This window comes from Fistularia commersonii, chromosome 2, assembly GCF_037954325.1.
Source record: "Fistularia commersonii isolate RoL2024-O1a breed Wild chromosome 2, RoL_Fcom_v1.0, whole genome shotgun sequence".
Classification (NCBI taxonomy): Eukaryota; Metazoa; Chordata; class Actinopteri; order Syngnathiformes; family Fistulariidae; genus Fistularia; species Fistularia commersonii.
The window spans coordinates 10,142,976-10,156,150 of NC_141285.1; the positions used below are offsets into that span (position 1 = coordinate 10,142,976).

Genomic DNA, 13,175 nt, shown 5'->3' on the forward strand with positions numbered 1-13,175 from the left:
AAAATGTCAGTGTTGCATTGGTAAGAATATCCTGTGTTATTAGTTATTAAAAGTGAAGATAATTATGATGTAAATGGATTTGCATATGAATTCATATTTATACAGTCAAAAATCTTGTATTTGACCCCCTGAGTCGTCTGATCTGCAGACTGTGTCCTTGACCCCTCAATTTGGTTAACAGCTAAAATAGAACTATGAGAATCTGCTAAAGAAAAGCAGTTTTAGTTAATTCAATCTTAATTGGAACCTCAGAGCAGGCCTGCTTTTCATATATGCACATGCTGTAGCATTTAGTAAAATGCACACATGCGGGTTGGAATATTTTCAAAAGAAAATTGCTTTTTTTCATTATGGTAATAAGAAGCTGGATCATGGGTAGAGAGCCAAGAACAAGAAAACTGATTGCAGATGTGCACTAGAGGAGGATGTGTTGCAATAAATGCTGAGCATGCAAATGAATATATTCAATTAAAAGAACGTGCGGGGAGTGAACTACATTTATGAATATATTAATGAATAAGACTTTAAAAAGACTTATATAATGTACAGGAAACTCATTATCCCTAGAGCAATAGGTTATCTCATACCAAGAATCTTTGCCAGAGTAATTTTGCAAATTGAGCAGCATGCCCCCAAAGTATACACAAAATACATGATAATGGTAATCATTGCTGATAGGATTATTAATAAGTTGTCAGGGCGTGCTGTTTTGCTGCTGTTTCCTAATGATTTCTACTTACAGAGAAGAGCAAGCCTGTGCGTTATCTTTTCTCTAGCAGGGGTGTGAGGGTCTTGGAAATAGCATTTATGCAACACTGAAACTCCATTAAAATCAATAGCAGTGAAATGTTCACCTGCACGGAAGCAGTCACTCGCGGTGGCCCGCACTCTCTCGTTCCAGTCGGAGGGAATCTTACTCAAACTTCCCTCTCTATGCACAATAGATTCCACTTAAATGATTCACGTACTGCACTCAGTAACGCCTTTAAAAAGTTATGCAGCTCTTTGCATAGCTGTGTCAACTTGATTTAGGGAAATAGAATGATTTGTCTAATAATTTTCTACTCTTGTTAGGAATGTTTTCTCACTTCATTAGTAATGCACATTGTGAAGTGAAGCGAAAAGCTAACAAAAGCGACACATCTTTATGTAATATACAGAGCTGCTTTGTCTCCAGCACTGATTTATAGTTTTTGTTAGTGTTTTAACTTGACTTTTTGACTTAACTTCAAGTGCAAAATAAATGTCTTATTCTACATGCAACTCCATCAAGTCAATGTGGAATTGAACTGAAATAAAGTCAACATTTTCAGCACTAAAATGCATAGTCCATACTTCAATTTCAATTAAATTCAAACAACCACATTGCGACAAGAAACGGACGTAATCATTTCTAGGAAATTAATGGAAATCTCATTAGGACAAATTGACGAAACATAGAAAAGAATCGGCTTTAGCATTGCCGCAGACTACTAAAACATTGCAACATGTTGCATGGTGCTTTTCCCAAAAATTTTTCAAAAGCAGTTTGACTAATTTCCTGAGACTAAAAATATTACATAATAGATAGATAGATAGATAGATAGATAGATAGATAGATAGATAGATAGATAGATAGATAGATAGATAGATAGATAGATAGATGATTGCAGTACTGCGTCAATAAACTCCATTACCCAGAATGCACCTCGGCAGTATTCCTCGTCTCCCATTGGCCCAGCCCCCCCCTGGCCGCCGAGGCAGACATGAGGCAGCAGTGAGAGCCCGGCTGAGAGCTACGAAGCTGAAATGAAGCGCACAATCGCAACGGCACCCAGTGCAGTGCTGTGCGGCTCAGCAAGAGGACCCACGCCGCTGAAGCTCACGGCTGCTCCGGGTGAATGAAGGAAGGGCTCCGTCCATGCGGAGGCTAGCGCTCATTCTGCTGCCCTGTGCTGTCGCCGTGCTGGTGCACTTTTGGTTGGCTCAACGACCCTCCACGCCGCTGGACAACAACACACGCTCCGGTACTTTTGAGATTGAAACAAAACCCCGGGCTTGGCTTCCTTGAGCCTCGCAACTTTGTTGTTTGTTTGTTTGTTTGTTCTCGACCGTCGCTGACCCCGGCTAACTTTGCCCGCACCGGCCCCGTGTGTCCGCCGCGGTCGTCAGTTCGTGTCGGGGACGAGGTTTGTTAGCGCCCGGAGTAAATAGTGCTCGTAACAGTTGAGCGGTGTTGGGCGTTGCTGGGATAGTCAACCGTCTGGAAACCCACGGACACGAGTGGAGCCTCTTTGTACCGTGACAACCGCTGAATTGCGGGAATGTTGTTCGCCACATTTATTTCCAATCATTTTAAACGCAATATATTTTTTTATGACCGTGCTAACTGAACATCCCAGAGGTGTGTATGTGTTATTGAAAACACTCAAAATAATTTCATTTTTGTATTGTCTAATCTTATTGTTATTGCCACCAAAATTAAAATGCGCAATTACATAACTACTTACAACGACGGGTCTGTCAGTGCAATGTAACAGCCTATGTGTCCATTGCAGATGAAGTGCTGCCCTTCTATGAAGTTCTGGTGGGAGTTCTGTCAGCCAGACACCATTATGAGCTGCGACAAGCAATAAGGGAGACCTGGCTTGGTTACCTGCAGGACCACCCCCACTTCCACCACAGGTCAGCCGCGTTGAGTTCAAACTTCATCATTTATTTTATTTTTTTTCCCCACCCGTCTTTTGTTCCCCTCTTCCGGCAAACCTCATCCATGTGGCGGAAGTAGCGCCTGCAGCAGGCGGTGAATAACTGACTGCCACATCAAGCCCGTTATCTTTACCTGACCAGGGGCCAATATTGCTCTACCCTTCATTCTTCTTTTTTTTTTGTCCATTTCCTTCTCATGCAGCAATCCAAACAGAGATAGGGTGTGATGGCCTTTGAGCAACCCTCGGTAACCATGGTAATAGAGGGTGACTGGATGGACAGCTGTAGGGATGGGGGAAAAAAAAGCATCCTGTAGCAGAATGTCATGCTAAAAAGATGAGTGTTTGTGCTTGCTTTCAGAGTGGGGGTGAAGTTTATCGTGGGCAAATATGGGTGTCCCATTCCAGAGGAGGATAGAGAAGACCCTTACTCGTGCTCCCTTCTCAACATCACCAAGCCAGGTAGACAGAACTCTCACACCACCCTGCAGCTTCGATACAGAATGCTCTTGGCGCAGTTTGTGGCTTGCATGTTTTTTTGTCAGTAGTTGAGCAGAGGCGGAACAACGGGAGTTGAAAGAGTGAAAGGAATGTTGAGAAAGAAGAAAAACACCTTTTCTTCGTGCTCACCCACAGCTCAAGGACACAGTTCTTTTCATTGTCAGACACAAGACCAAAGAGAAATAATAATCTCTCATGGACAGCAAAACTACCTAAAGCTGCAGTGATGCAGTACTGAGTCCATACCTTAGAGAGCAATCTGAGTTAATTGGCAATTTTAGGGGACTTGTAGCGAGGACTTTAGTTGGTCTAAGGTGCTGTATCACCTGGCCGCCAAAGTGACTGTTAAAACAAAACAGGCGACCACAGGGAATTTTGTTGTAAGAGGTCGTGCAGTAGCAGGGAGGCTGCTAATAAATCGTCCAGACCAAGTTCAGATGCTGCCTTTGCTTCACATTGGTTTGCTGTTTAATTAAGACTGTCCTTTATTTACTGGACATTTTTCAGTGACACAAGACAAGGGACAACTAGATGAGAACATAGAAGACAACTTTGAAATGGCAGCCCCACAACTCCATGAGTGGCAGTTGTCACAGTCAGGCTTCCAAGTCACTATGCAGTTGATAGGATGTCTCATGTTTTCATGTCAGCATCAGTCCCCCAGTGTGACATGAGGAACTCTTATACTGATGTCCATTTTTATTGCCCGATGAATTGACAGTAAGGTAGCAGATTGTCTCTTGTATCTAATTATTTGCAGATTTTTCTTCTTCCTCCTCATTCTGCAGTTTATTTATACACAGGGAAATTTCTGTCTGGACTCTTTCCATAAAAAGCAGTACTTAAAAAAAAATTACCACAGACTGTTTAGCTGATCTGCTTACTGAAGCAAATACTACTTTAGTAACCCTTGCTCTGTTGTAGCGAGGACTTTAGTTGGTTGGTTTATTTTTTATTTATTTATTTTTTTTATGGCAAGAAAAGTCAAAGATGCTTTGTGGCAATAATTCTAGTCAGTGAATTATCGCCGCCCTCTGGTGGGAGCAACCATTGAGGTCCCAGATAACAAGGCAAATACAGATTTCCAAGACCAAGAGATAGTCATATAAATTAGTCGCCTCAATTGATTAAATATAATGAATCTCCCCTGAAGACACAAATTTAAAATGTGTTAAGACAAATTAATTAAAGCAATTTTTTGAACAGATACTAATAATTTTGCAGAGCATACCTTTTGGTGACTTTGACTCAGCTCAGCTTGATTAGAATATGGTTTTTCCCTGATAGATAGCACTTTTGTCACCTTGCGGTTTGAAGCACTTTTACATTTTTTTTTTTTTTTTTTTTACAATCACCCATTCACACACACTCACAGACTCATAGCAGTGATGCTAATGTGCAAGGCCCTAACCAGACCATTGGGAGAAATCGGGGCTTAATCTTGCCAAAGGACATTTCGGCATGTGGACAGAGGATTGTGCAGAGGATTGTACTCCCACCTTTCCATTTGCAGTGGTGTCCATTCCACCAACTGAGCCACAACTGCCTCAGGACTTGACTACCCTGCTGGCTGCAACTAGAATTGTGTTGTGGGAAAATAAAGGCAGTATATGAATCTCTGCCACTCTGTGAGAGAAACAACTGAATGGCTAGCTGTCAGCTTGGAAGTATGCAGTAATTGTTTTTGTCTCTCAGAGACACTTCAATTTAGCATCTCCTTGCTTTTCCTGCTTGGTTTAGTGTTTGCTGCCTTCATGAAAACATAATTACTGCTTATCAGAATGGGCTTTTTAAGGCGGCAGCCTTTAGGGTCATGGCAATGTCTTTTTTTTTTTTTTTTTTTTTTGAGCCCTTCTCTGCTCTTCTCCGTGTCAATGATTGTGTTTACGTGATTAGCTTCAGAATGTTGGGCAGGCTGCAGCTCCAGTCGGAGATGCTCTGTGTGATTGTAAGAGAAAAAACAAAAGTGGAGCTTCAAAATATCTTTTGATATCTGACATTTTGACATCAGCCGTATAAAATTAGTTGTTCTTGAAATGTACTTGTTTTTTGCAAGGCTTTTGGTCTGGACTACAATAAGGTGAAGGTTAATTAGCTCTTTAGGCTGATGCTGCAATTTAATTCCCAACATAGCGGAATTGAGCTTTGTGTTAATGACGTCCAAAGAGACCCACAAGGGGATTTAATACAAAGAGAGTTGTACTTAAGACATCTTTTGAAGGAGTGAAGGCAAGAATCCCTTTTTCATTTATGTACAAGTAATTTGAATATTTTTGGTTTTGTACATTTTGTTTTGGGGAAATAAAGTGGTATATAATGATATCCCCCTCAGAAAGAGGAAAATGTGAATTATTGTCCAAAAAAATATTAGACAAAGTTTGAAGGTTCAGTTTACATACACAATTTATGACATACTCAAGGGAATTTTAAAATATTTTCCGCCATGAAAAAGAGAGACAGATAATGACGCTGACCAAAAATGAGACGATTCAGCATGAAAATGAAAAAATGCGACAATAGAACATTGAACATAGAACATAGAACTAACATTGTTTACCTATGACTTAAAAAAAACAAAACAACAAAACTTCAAATCTGAAGTTATCATCAGGTAAAGATGGAGAGCTGAATAACCAAAACACAGGTGGTTTGGCACTGAGTATCTGAGGCAAATGGGACAGCAATAACATTTACAGTTATTTGGTCATAAACCATAATTACAATTAAGCCTCTGGTGACCACCGATGACATTTCACAGCCCATCCACCCAGTGGGCATCAGGACAAGTCAGTGAAATCCACATCATGCCACTAGAAGGGAATGTCAGATCACAAAAGTCAAAAGAATTGTTGAGGAACAATAAATTTCTCGTTGTAAATCTTGCCAGTCTATGAACTTGAGCTTTGTCATGTATTTGATCTGCTGGTGGCACTGGATGAAACATCAAGGAGTTTCGTCTTTATTGCTGAGTTGATCAGAATTGATCTGAGAGGATCAATTTTTGAAAAACAAATTTTGAAGAAAAATAAAGGTCCGAAATGAACAAAGGTTTCGTCACCCAATTGTTGCTAGACACATTTCAGTGGAATTGATAGAGGTCAAACTACACAAGAAGCTTCATGGTGAATTACGGGAGTAAAAATCATTGGTTGGGAATTAGTCACAAAATGCATTTCCATATTTTCAAAAACATGTGTAATTTTTGTGTGTTCTGCAATATATTTTCAAGATATAAATCATGTTTGCGATGTGATTCATTGCAATTTTTGATATAATTGGAAAGAATGGCTATTTTCCTTTCATCAGCAATTTATGAATAAAATACATAGGCAAGTGTAAATACTATAGAAACAGTGCAATTGAGAGCAGAAAATAAAGCTAGAAGTTAATGGCACAAACACCAAGACCTTACAAATAAAAATCTGTCATTTCTGTGGATTATTGATAATGGTCACAAAGAAGACGAATGCCAGTTTGCTTTCATGTGTTGTTAACCTGGTCAAGAGTGTTTCAAAGATATTCTGGTTCTTGAAATTAAAACCATTGCCGTGGCTCAGGCTTGTTGTTTTTACTGGAATAGAATCCTACACTGTTGTAGGCTGTCATTTTTAGAATACTACTCATAACATTGAACTCGCTGAATCAGGGATTTTAAAAATATTATCACATAACAGCAGTCGGTTCTGAGACCTTTTCACATGGTAAAGCATTGATAACGGAAATCTTTCAGGCTTATTATTGCTGTGTGCATCATGAATGTCTATGCAAACAATGACAATAGCTCTTTTAATCTTTTAAGTGTTTTCTGTTTATCCTAATGATGCCATGCTACGTTTTTCCCTTGAATAAATGAGATATCTCGGGCTGGCCGTTGCAAAGAGAATCCATGCTGTTATTGTTTTGATAAGTCCGTTTGATATAATGATGTATATGCAGGATATGAATATAGTATATATTCTCGCATCCAAGTGAAATCCTCTGGCTCATTTCCACTTTGGCATGAGTTTGGTTTGATGAACTGCGTGGTTGTCACGCATCTTCCCTTCATTCAAACCGCCTTTGTTTGAAAGTGAGCGGCAGAAGTTGAGCTGACGGCATCTAGAGTAGAATCTCTGATTTTCTTGAACCACCTTGATCTTTTCAATGATCTTCAGGGCTGGAAACAGCTCTTTCGTAATTAAAGAGGTGATCTCACAATCACAGCCACTCTTCAAAGACAGAAGCACCAATACCAGCAGCTCAAAGTTGTCCCTCTCCCACACCTATCATCATCGAATATAGGATGTCAGCATTTTGGGATTGTAATAAATCAGGAATATGCCCGTTCACTAATTCTCCACTCTCCTCGCCTTCCCTCCCTCCCTTTAGTGGAGGGGCTCGATGCAGAGATAGAGATCATGAAGGTTTCAGATCCCGCGCTTCTCATCCCTGCCGATGTTTCGGCACTCGCCCTAGATTTCAAGGTCCTCCATCCAGTGGTGATCACCAGGTTAGGTGTGTTTCCCAGCGGGACCTGGCCTGAGCTTCGGGGCAATGTGACAGTGAAGCTTCTGCAACTGGACCAAGAGGTGACACCGCCCACGCCAATCTATCGTATCAAATTGTGGTGTTTGTTTTTAAAGGGGAGCAGGGATACTCAAATCTTCTGTAACTTCACTAGATACGTTTAGAATCCATTGTCAATGGCCTTGAGTATACATGCAAATAGTCTACTTTATGATTAGTTAGAAAATACTTAATGTTCGCAGAAAATAAGAAAAAAAGTGACCTTTACCATTTTTCATGGCATTGACAAAAACTGAACAAGGTAATGAGCACAATATTTATGTGAGTCATACATTTAATCCTGAGATTTGTGATGCTTAAGCTGGAGACACATGAATTTTCTGTGCCTTTTTCCATTTCTAAGAAAATAACATGATACAGACTGATAGTAAAACAGGGCTTCTGAGTATTGGGATATTAATATTTTTTCATGTAGCCCAGACCTAGATGGAGGTACGTCTGTACAAGGGCAAAGTAAAGTGTTTCCTCATGAATATTGTATGGGCAAAAAAAATAATTTCTGCAGGAGGCTGTGGTAACTGCTCGCTTCAGTGCTATCAGCACGGGGACCCTCATGAGTGGAATGTGGTACAAACCAGTGGAGCAGTTCATCTTACCCAAGGTGTGTTTTTCCAAGTAAGCTTTTCTTTAAAAGACTGTCAAAAAAAGGTTGTAACCCCAAAACAACCAACTAAAGATCTGTTAAATTGTTACAGTTTTACAAGTACTGGAATTAGAATTGACAATATCAGTCCAGAACAGACAGCTCAAGCCGCCAGTTGATGCGGTGCTTTACGTGCGGTCTGTTTTTTTACTTAGGGTTTTGAAGGCACGCTGGTTTGGGAGAGTCTGGGCTCCGCTGGACTGACCACCGTCAACTCCTCTTCTGTGTCGCTCAATGATGGAGGAGGCGTCCTCAAAATCTCCGCAGTAAGTGTTTAGTCAAAACTGTAAGGAAAGAGTTGTGGTACTGTTAAAGGTCTTAAAGAGGGGTTCCGGTCTGATACAGATTGCCGAGGGGATCCTGCCACACAGAAGTGCTCGTGGATTCCCTGGTCTGGCAGGAGGGTTCACATATACTATCTATGGTTGGTACAGCCTTTGATGAAAACTGTTTGATTAAATCTGTTCTGTGAGCTAAGTGCTTCTCTTGTAAAAATTCAAAAGACATTCTTAACTCTGGCAAGTGATAAGATTTGCCCATTTCTTTCCTCCGGGCCCTTGTGTTGAAACCAAATCTAGAAATAATACTTTCCTCCCCTCTGTACCCCGCTGTGTTTCAATATTGATTTACCTCCTGCATGTGTTTGCATTTGATTTTATCTGCAAATGGAATTGTAGTCATTTTGGACACAGTTAAATTAAATATGGCACAGGGAAAAAATTGAAAGCAAATCTAATGATCGAGAAATGTGCTCACTGTCCCTTTGGTTATTTAGTTACATTTTATTTCAAACTTGTGAATGTTATAGAGAGGTATCTAAATTTAGTCCAACTCCTTTTGCCAAAGAAATCCATTTTCTGATTCTTCATCTCTTCCTTCATGTATCTTCTTGTGCACCCCCGCCACTCTACCCCACACCGGCTGTCAGACGGAGAGGGTCTGGCTGGGCTCCTACGAGGCCGTCCGACGAGGATGGAGCATCATGCCTCTCGGCTGAGGCAAGAGGACGCTGACTTGCAGCAGGAAAGCCTGAGGCATGGCGACATGGTGTTTGTTGAAGTGGTGGACACCTACAGGAACGTGCCTTCCAAACTGCTTCAGTTCTATAAATGGTATATCATGTGCTAATGACTTGTGCCACTGTCTCCGAATCACCAGAGCCTCTGAGGAAATCAGTAATCTGAAATGAATGTGTGGCTTTTAGAATCCCAGCCGCTATTCTCCCCAGTGCTGTTGAACAGGTCACCAGGTAGCAAAGCATACCATTCATCCATCCATCCATCCAGTCTTGACTGCCACTTATCCTACTCAGGGTTGCGGGGGATGCTGTAGCCTGTCCCAGCTGCCATTTGCCAAGAGGCGGGGTACACCCTTTACTCGTTGCCAGTCAGTTGCAGAGCCACATATACAGACAGATAGCCATTCGCTCGCATTCCCACATCTGGGTAGTTTTCCCAATTTACCTGCTGCATGTTTTTTAACTGTGGGAGGTAACCCACGCAGATATGGGGAGAACATGCAAACGCCACAAAGAAAGGTCCCATCGGAATCGAACCGAGAGTCGTTTTCGCTGTGACGCCGAAGCACCTAACCACTGCACAACTGCGCTACCTGCAAAGCATACCATGTTTTCTCTTGATCTTTGTAAATTCTTTGCAAGGCTTTTCCTCTCCATTGTTTCTGAAAGTCAATTTACTCTGGGATATTGCAACAAATCAAAGGGGGGGTTAATTAAGGTGGAAAATTCTCATCCTGGCAGGTCTGTGGGAAATGCTGACTTTGATCTGCTCCTGAAGACGGATGATGATTGTTACATTGATGTGGACTCAGTATTAATAAAGATTGACCACAAGGGTCTCAGACGCAGCAGTTTCTGGTGGGGAAAGTAAGTGTAATTCCTTTGTCTGTTTACAGCACTTGAAGCAGATGCTTCACCCCCTAGCTAAACTTTACATGAAAGCGCACAATGCTTGGTCAAATATGGTAACATGCGATTTCGTGATGGTGTGTACCCAGTGCTTATGCAAACCCTCCTGACACAGTTTCAGGCAGAGCTGGGCAGTGGATCGTGTCGGGAAGTGGCAGGAGCTGGAGTATGCCAGTCCAGCCTACCCTGCATTTGCCTGCGGCTCAGGGTATGTGGTGTCACGTGACCTGGTCCAGTGGCTCGCCAGCAATGCAGAGAAACTAAAGGCCTACCAGGTCGACCACGAAGCATCAAGCAGCTGTGCGTAAGTAGTGGCTGAGAACATGCATATTAAGTGAGGTTCTACCTGTGTTACAGGGGGAAGATGTGAGCATGGGGATATGGATGGCAGCAGTTGGACCACAGAAATATCAGGTAAACAGAAACTGCTCGGCTGACCTTTAGATCTGACAGTCCCAGTGAACACACGCTAGAACAAAATACTCTGTTTAATTGACTTCATTCTAATTATCGAATACAGCATAAACTGGGAATTGGGGAAATAACTCTCCAGATGATAACCATTTCTCTTGTCGCTGCTGTCGTACCCCACCGACCTAAAAGGAGGCGGCAGGATGGGCTGGCCATACTGAGAGCGATGACCACCGCCAGCGCGTGCCCCTGTGATAGACAGGACATTGTGTTATTTGTGTGAATATCAGAATTTCATGTAAGATATGTACAAGTAGACGATGTTGCCGGGATAATAAGTAGTTAGTAATACCTTTATTTCTGATCAATGTTCTTGCAGAGAATGGCTATGAGTGAAGGATAATACTTTCTAGTTTTGTGGGTAATTTCTTGATACCATTTTGAAGAAAAAAGAAGGCTGAAGCTTTATGGATTGTCATTTTTTAGACCCATGAAGTGATAAATGATGAAAACAAAACTGTAATACTATTTTTTTTTTATTAGCCAGACAATATGTGTCTGAATGGAAGCAGAAATACAGTGTTCAGGTCCAGGTCCAACATCACAAATGATGTCCACATATTGCCCAGCTCTAAACATACCCATAAATATGTTTATTTTTCACGACCCTGCTGAATTATGGTGTTGGATCCCATTTCTCTGTGATCTTGTAATGATAGAAGCCTTAATCCATTTGTCACCCTCAGCATGGCGGATGGTCTATTTTGGAAATAAGAAAGAAGAATGATAAATGCTTTTAAAGTAGCTGCTGCTTTGGCGTGTCTCTGCAGCACCAAGTCAAGGAGATACAGGGCCAGGGGGGTTGCCACCTTTGACACGATCTCATCGTTCCTCTACCATTGCAGTGATTCTCATGGGGGCAATAGGTGTTAACAAATGGGGATGAAAATCTAGAAAACAGGTATTTCTGAGAGGAACACATTTTAAGAGTTCACTGTCGGTTGTTATTGAAACATTAAGTGGCAATGAATTTCTAGGAACCCAGTAATGCATTGAAATTCTCTGAAATCAGTTTGATACCATTAAAGCTGCCTCTGGCTTTCCGAGTGCCTGATGATTGGGAACAACCCATTTAATTAAACTTCAGCAAAAATACAAAAATTATAAGCAGGATTTTTTTAATTTGTTTTCTTACTTCAACACTCACTGTGCACTCAAGTTGCTCAATGTGACACGTGAGTGACTTACCCTCCTCCCTGCCCTGACAGGACCCCAGCTGGCTCTGTGAGAAGGATTGTTACCTGGATATGCTGTCTTCTCCCCAACACACTGCTGAGGAGCTGCACATCCTGTGGGATAGGAAGAGGGCCTGCGGAGACCCCTGCGGCTGCCCGTGGGCCCACTGAGTCTGACTCACACTCGCCACGTTGCACCGTGGGTAAAAAAAATTTGAACCCCTGTGGTTTTCATGAAATCCCCAACCAACATGTTTTGTAGTTTTATTAGATATTATAAGATGATTTAGAAGCGATCTTTTGAAATATGGGGAAAATTGTCTTTGAAACCCAAACCCTCATTGGTGCTCATTAATATTAACAAATATCAACATAAATCATTAAAAGCTTCAGAATTTGTTTAAACACAGCTCACGTTTTGCTGCAGCATAATCTTTGTATCATTTATTACACTGAGAGAGATAAAATGCCGTTATTGATTTGAGCGTAAACTGACGGAGTAGATTAGAGTTAGAAACTTCATAAGCAGCACGTGATGCTCATGGTGTAAAGAATTACAGCTCAAAAGACTCAAGTACTTTATAATATACTGATACTTGATAGACATAAACATGTCATCATTAAAAGAAAGGTCAGCATTTAAAATTGATAGCTTTACATTTTAACTGCTGTCTTGAGCTTTCATCCTTCTCATTATTTAAGATTTTTGACAAGGTTTCTCAGACGCACAGTTTGTACTGTAACCGTCATTGTGAAAGTAGTGATGTGGCCTTACTGTATTTGTATGGCGTCTTACGTATGTTAACACTTGTTACAACTGCACAGATTTTAAGTGGAAAACTGTATTTGCGAAGCGTATTTGCAAAGCAGAATTTTTGGAACTTGACCAAGCAGCCAAAATGACTGACTGGTTTTATGAGACCATCCTTGCAGGTAATAAACAGCACTTCCAAGTGATCTGTTGGCTCTTTGTTTATTTTGGGAAGGATGCAAACACCCGCCGCTCCTCCTCTGCAGCATCGGTATCAAGTTGGAGCATTTTAGCCAATCGTGCGGCAGTGTCGGCCCTGAACCTCCAAAGAAATGCAGTCTGAAAACAGACAGTGCTCACACTGTTCCAAAAGTCAGTTTCTTCATCTTAAAAGGAATATGGAGTTACTTTGATGTTGAGTGCAGATTGTTTTCCTGAGACAGTGAGCTGAATG

At 41.3% G+C, this 13,175-nt stretch overlaps 1 protein-coding gene across 2 annotated transcripts; it reads left to right on the forward strand.

Annotated features, from left to right (window-relative positions):
* The first annotated feature begins 1,761 nt into the window (after positions 1-1,761).
* On the forward strand, positions 1,762-12,920 carry b3galnt2 (beta-1,3-N-acetylgalactosaminyltransferase 2). 2 transcript variants are annotated; one of them, XM_086166648.1, is made up of 12 exons: positions 1,762-2,006; positions 2,538-2,664; positions 3,049-3,149; positions 7,557-7,756; positions 8,260-8,355; positions 8,553-8,663; positions 8,743-8,821; positions 9,326-9,509; positions 10,157-10,282; positions 10,440-10,599; positions 10,682-10,738; positions 12,004-12,920. In XM_086166648.1, exons 1-12 carry the CDS (start codon positions 1,901-1,903, stop codon positions 12,139-12,141), a joined length of 1,485 nt encoding a protein of 494 aa, XP_086022774.1. In that variant the 5' UTR covers positions 1,762-1,900; the 3' UTR covers positions 12,142-12,920. The 2 variants fall into 2 exon arrangements, with proteins under 2 accessions (XP_086022774.1, XP_086022783.1); XM_086166657.1 differs by having other exon boundaries at positions 7,644-7,756.
* The last annotated feature ends 255 nt before the right edge of the window (positions 12,921-13,175 follow it).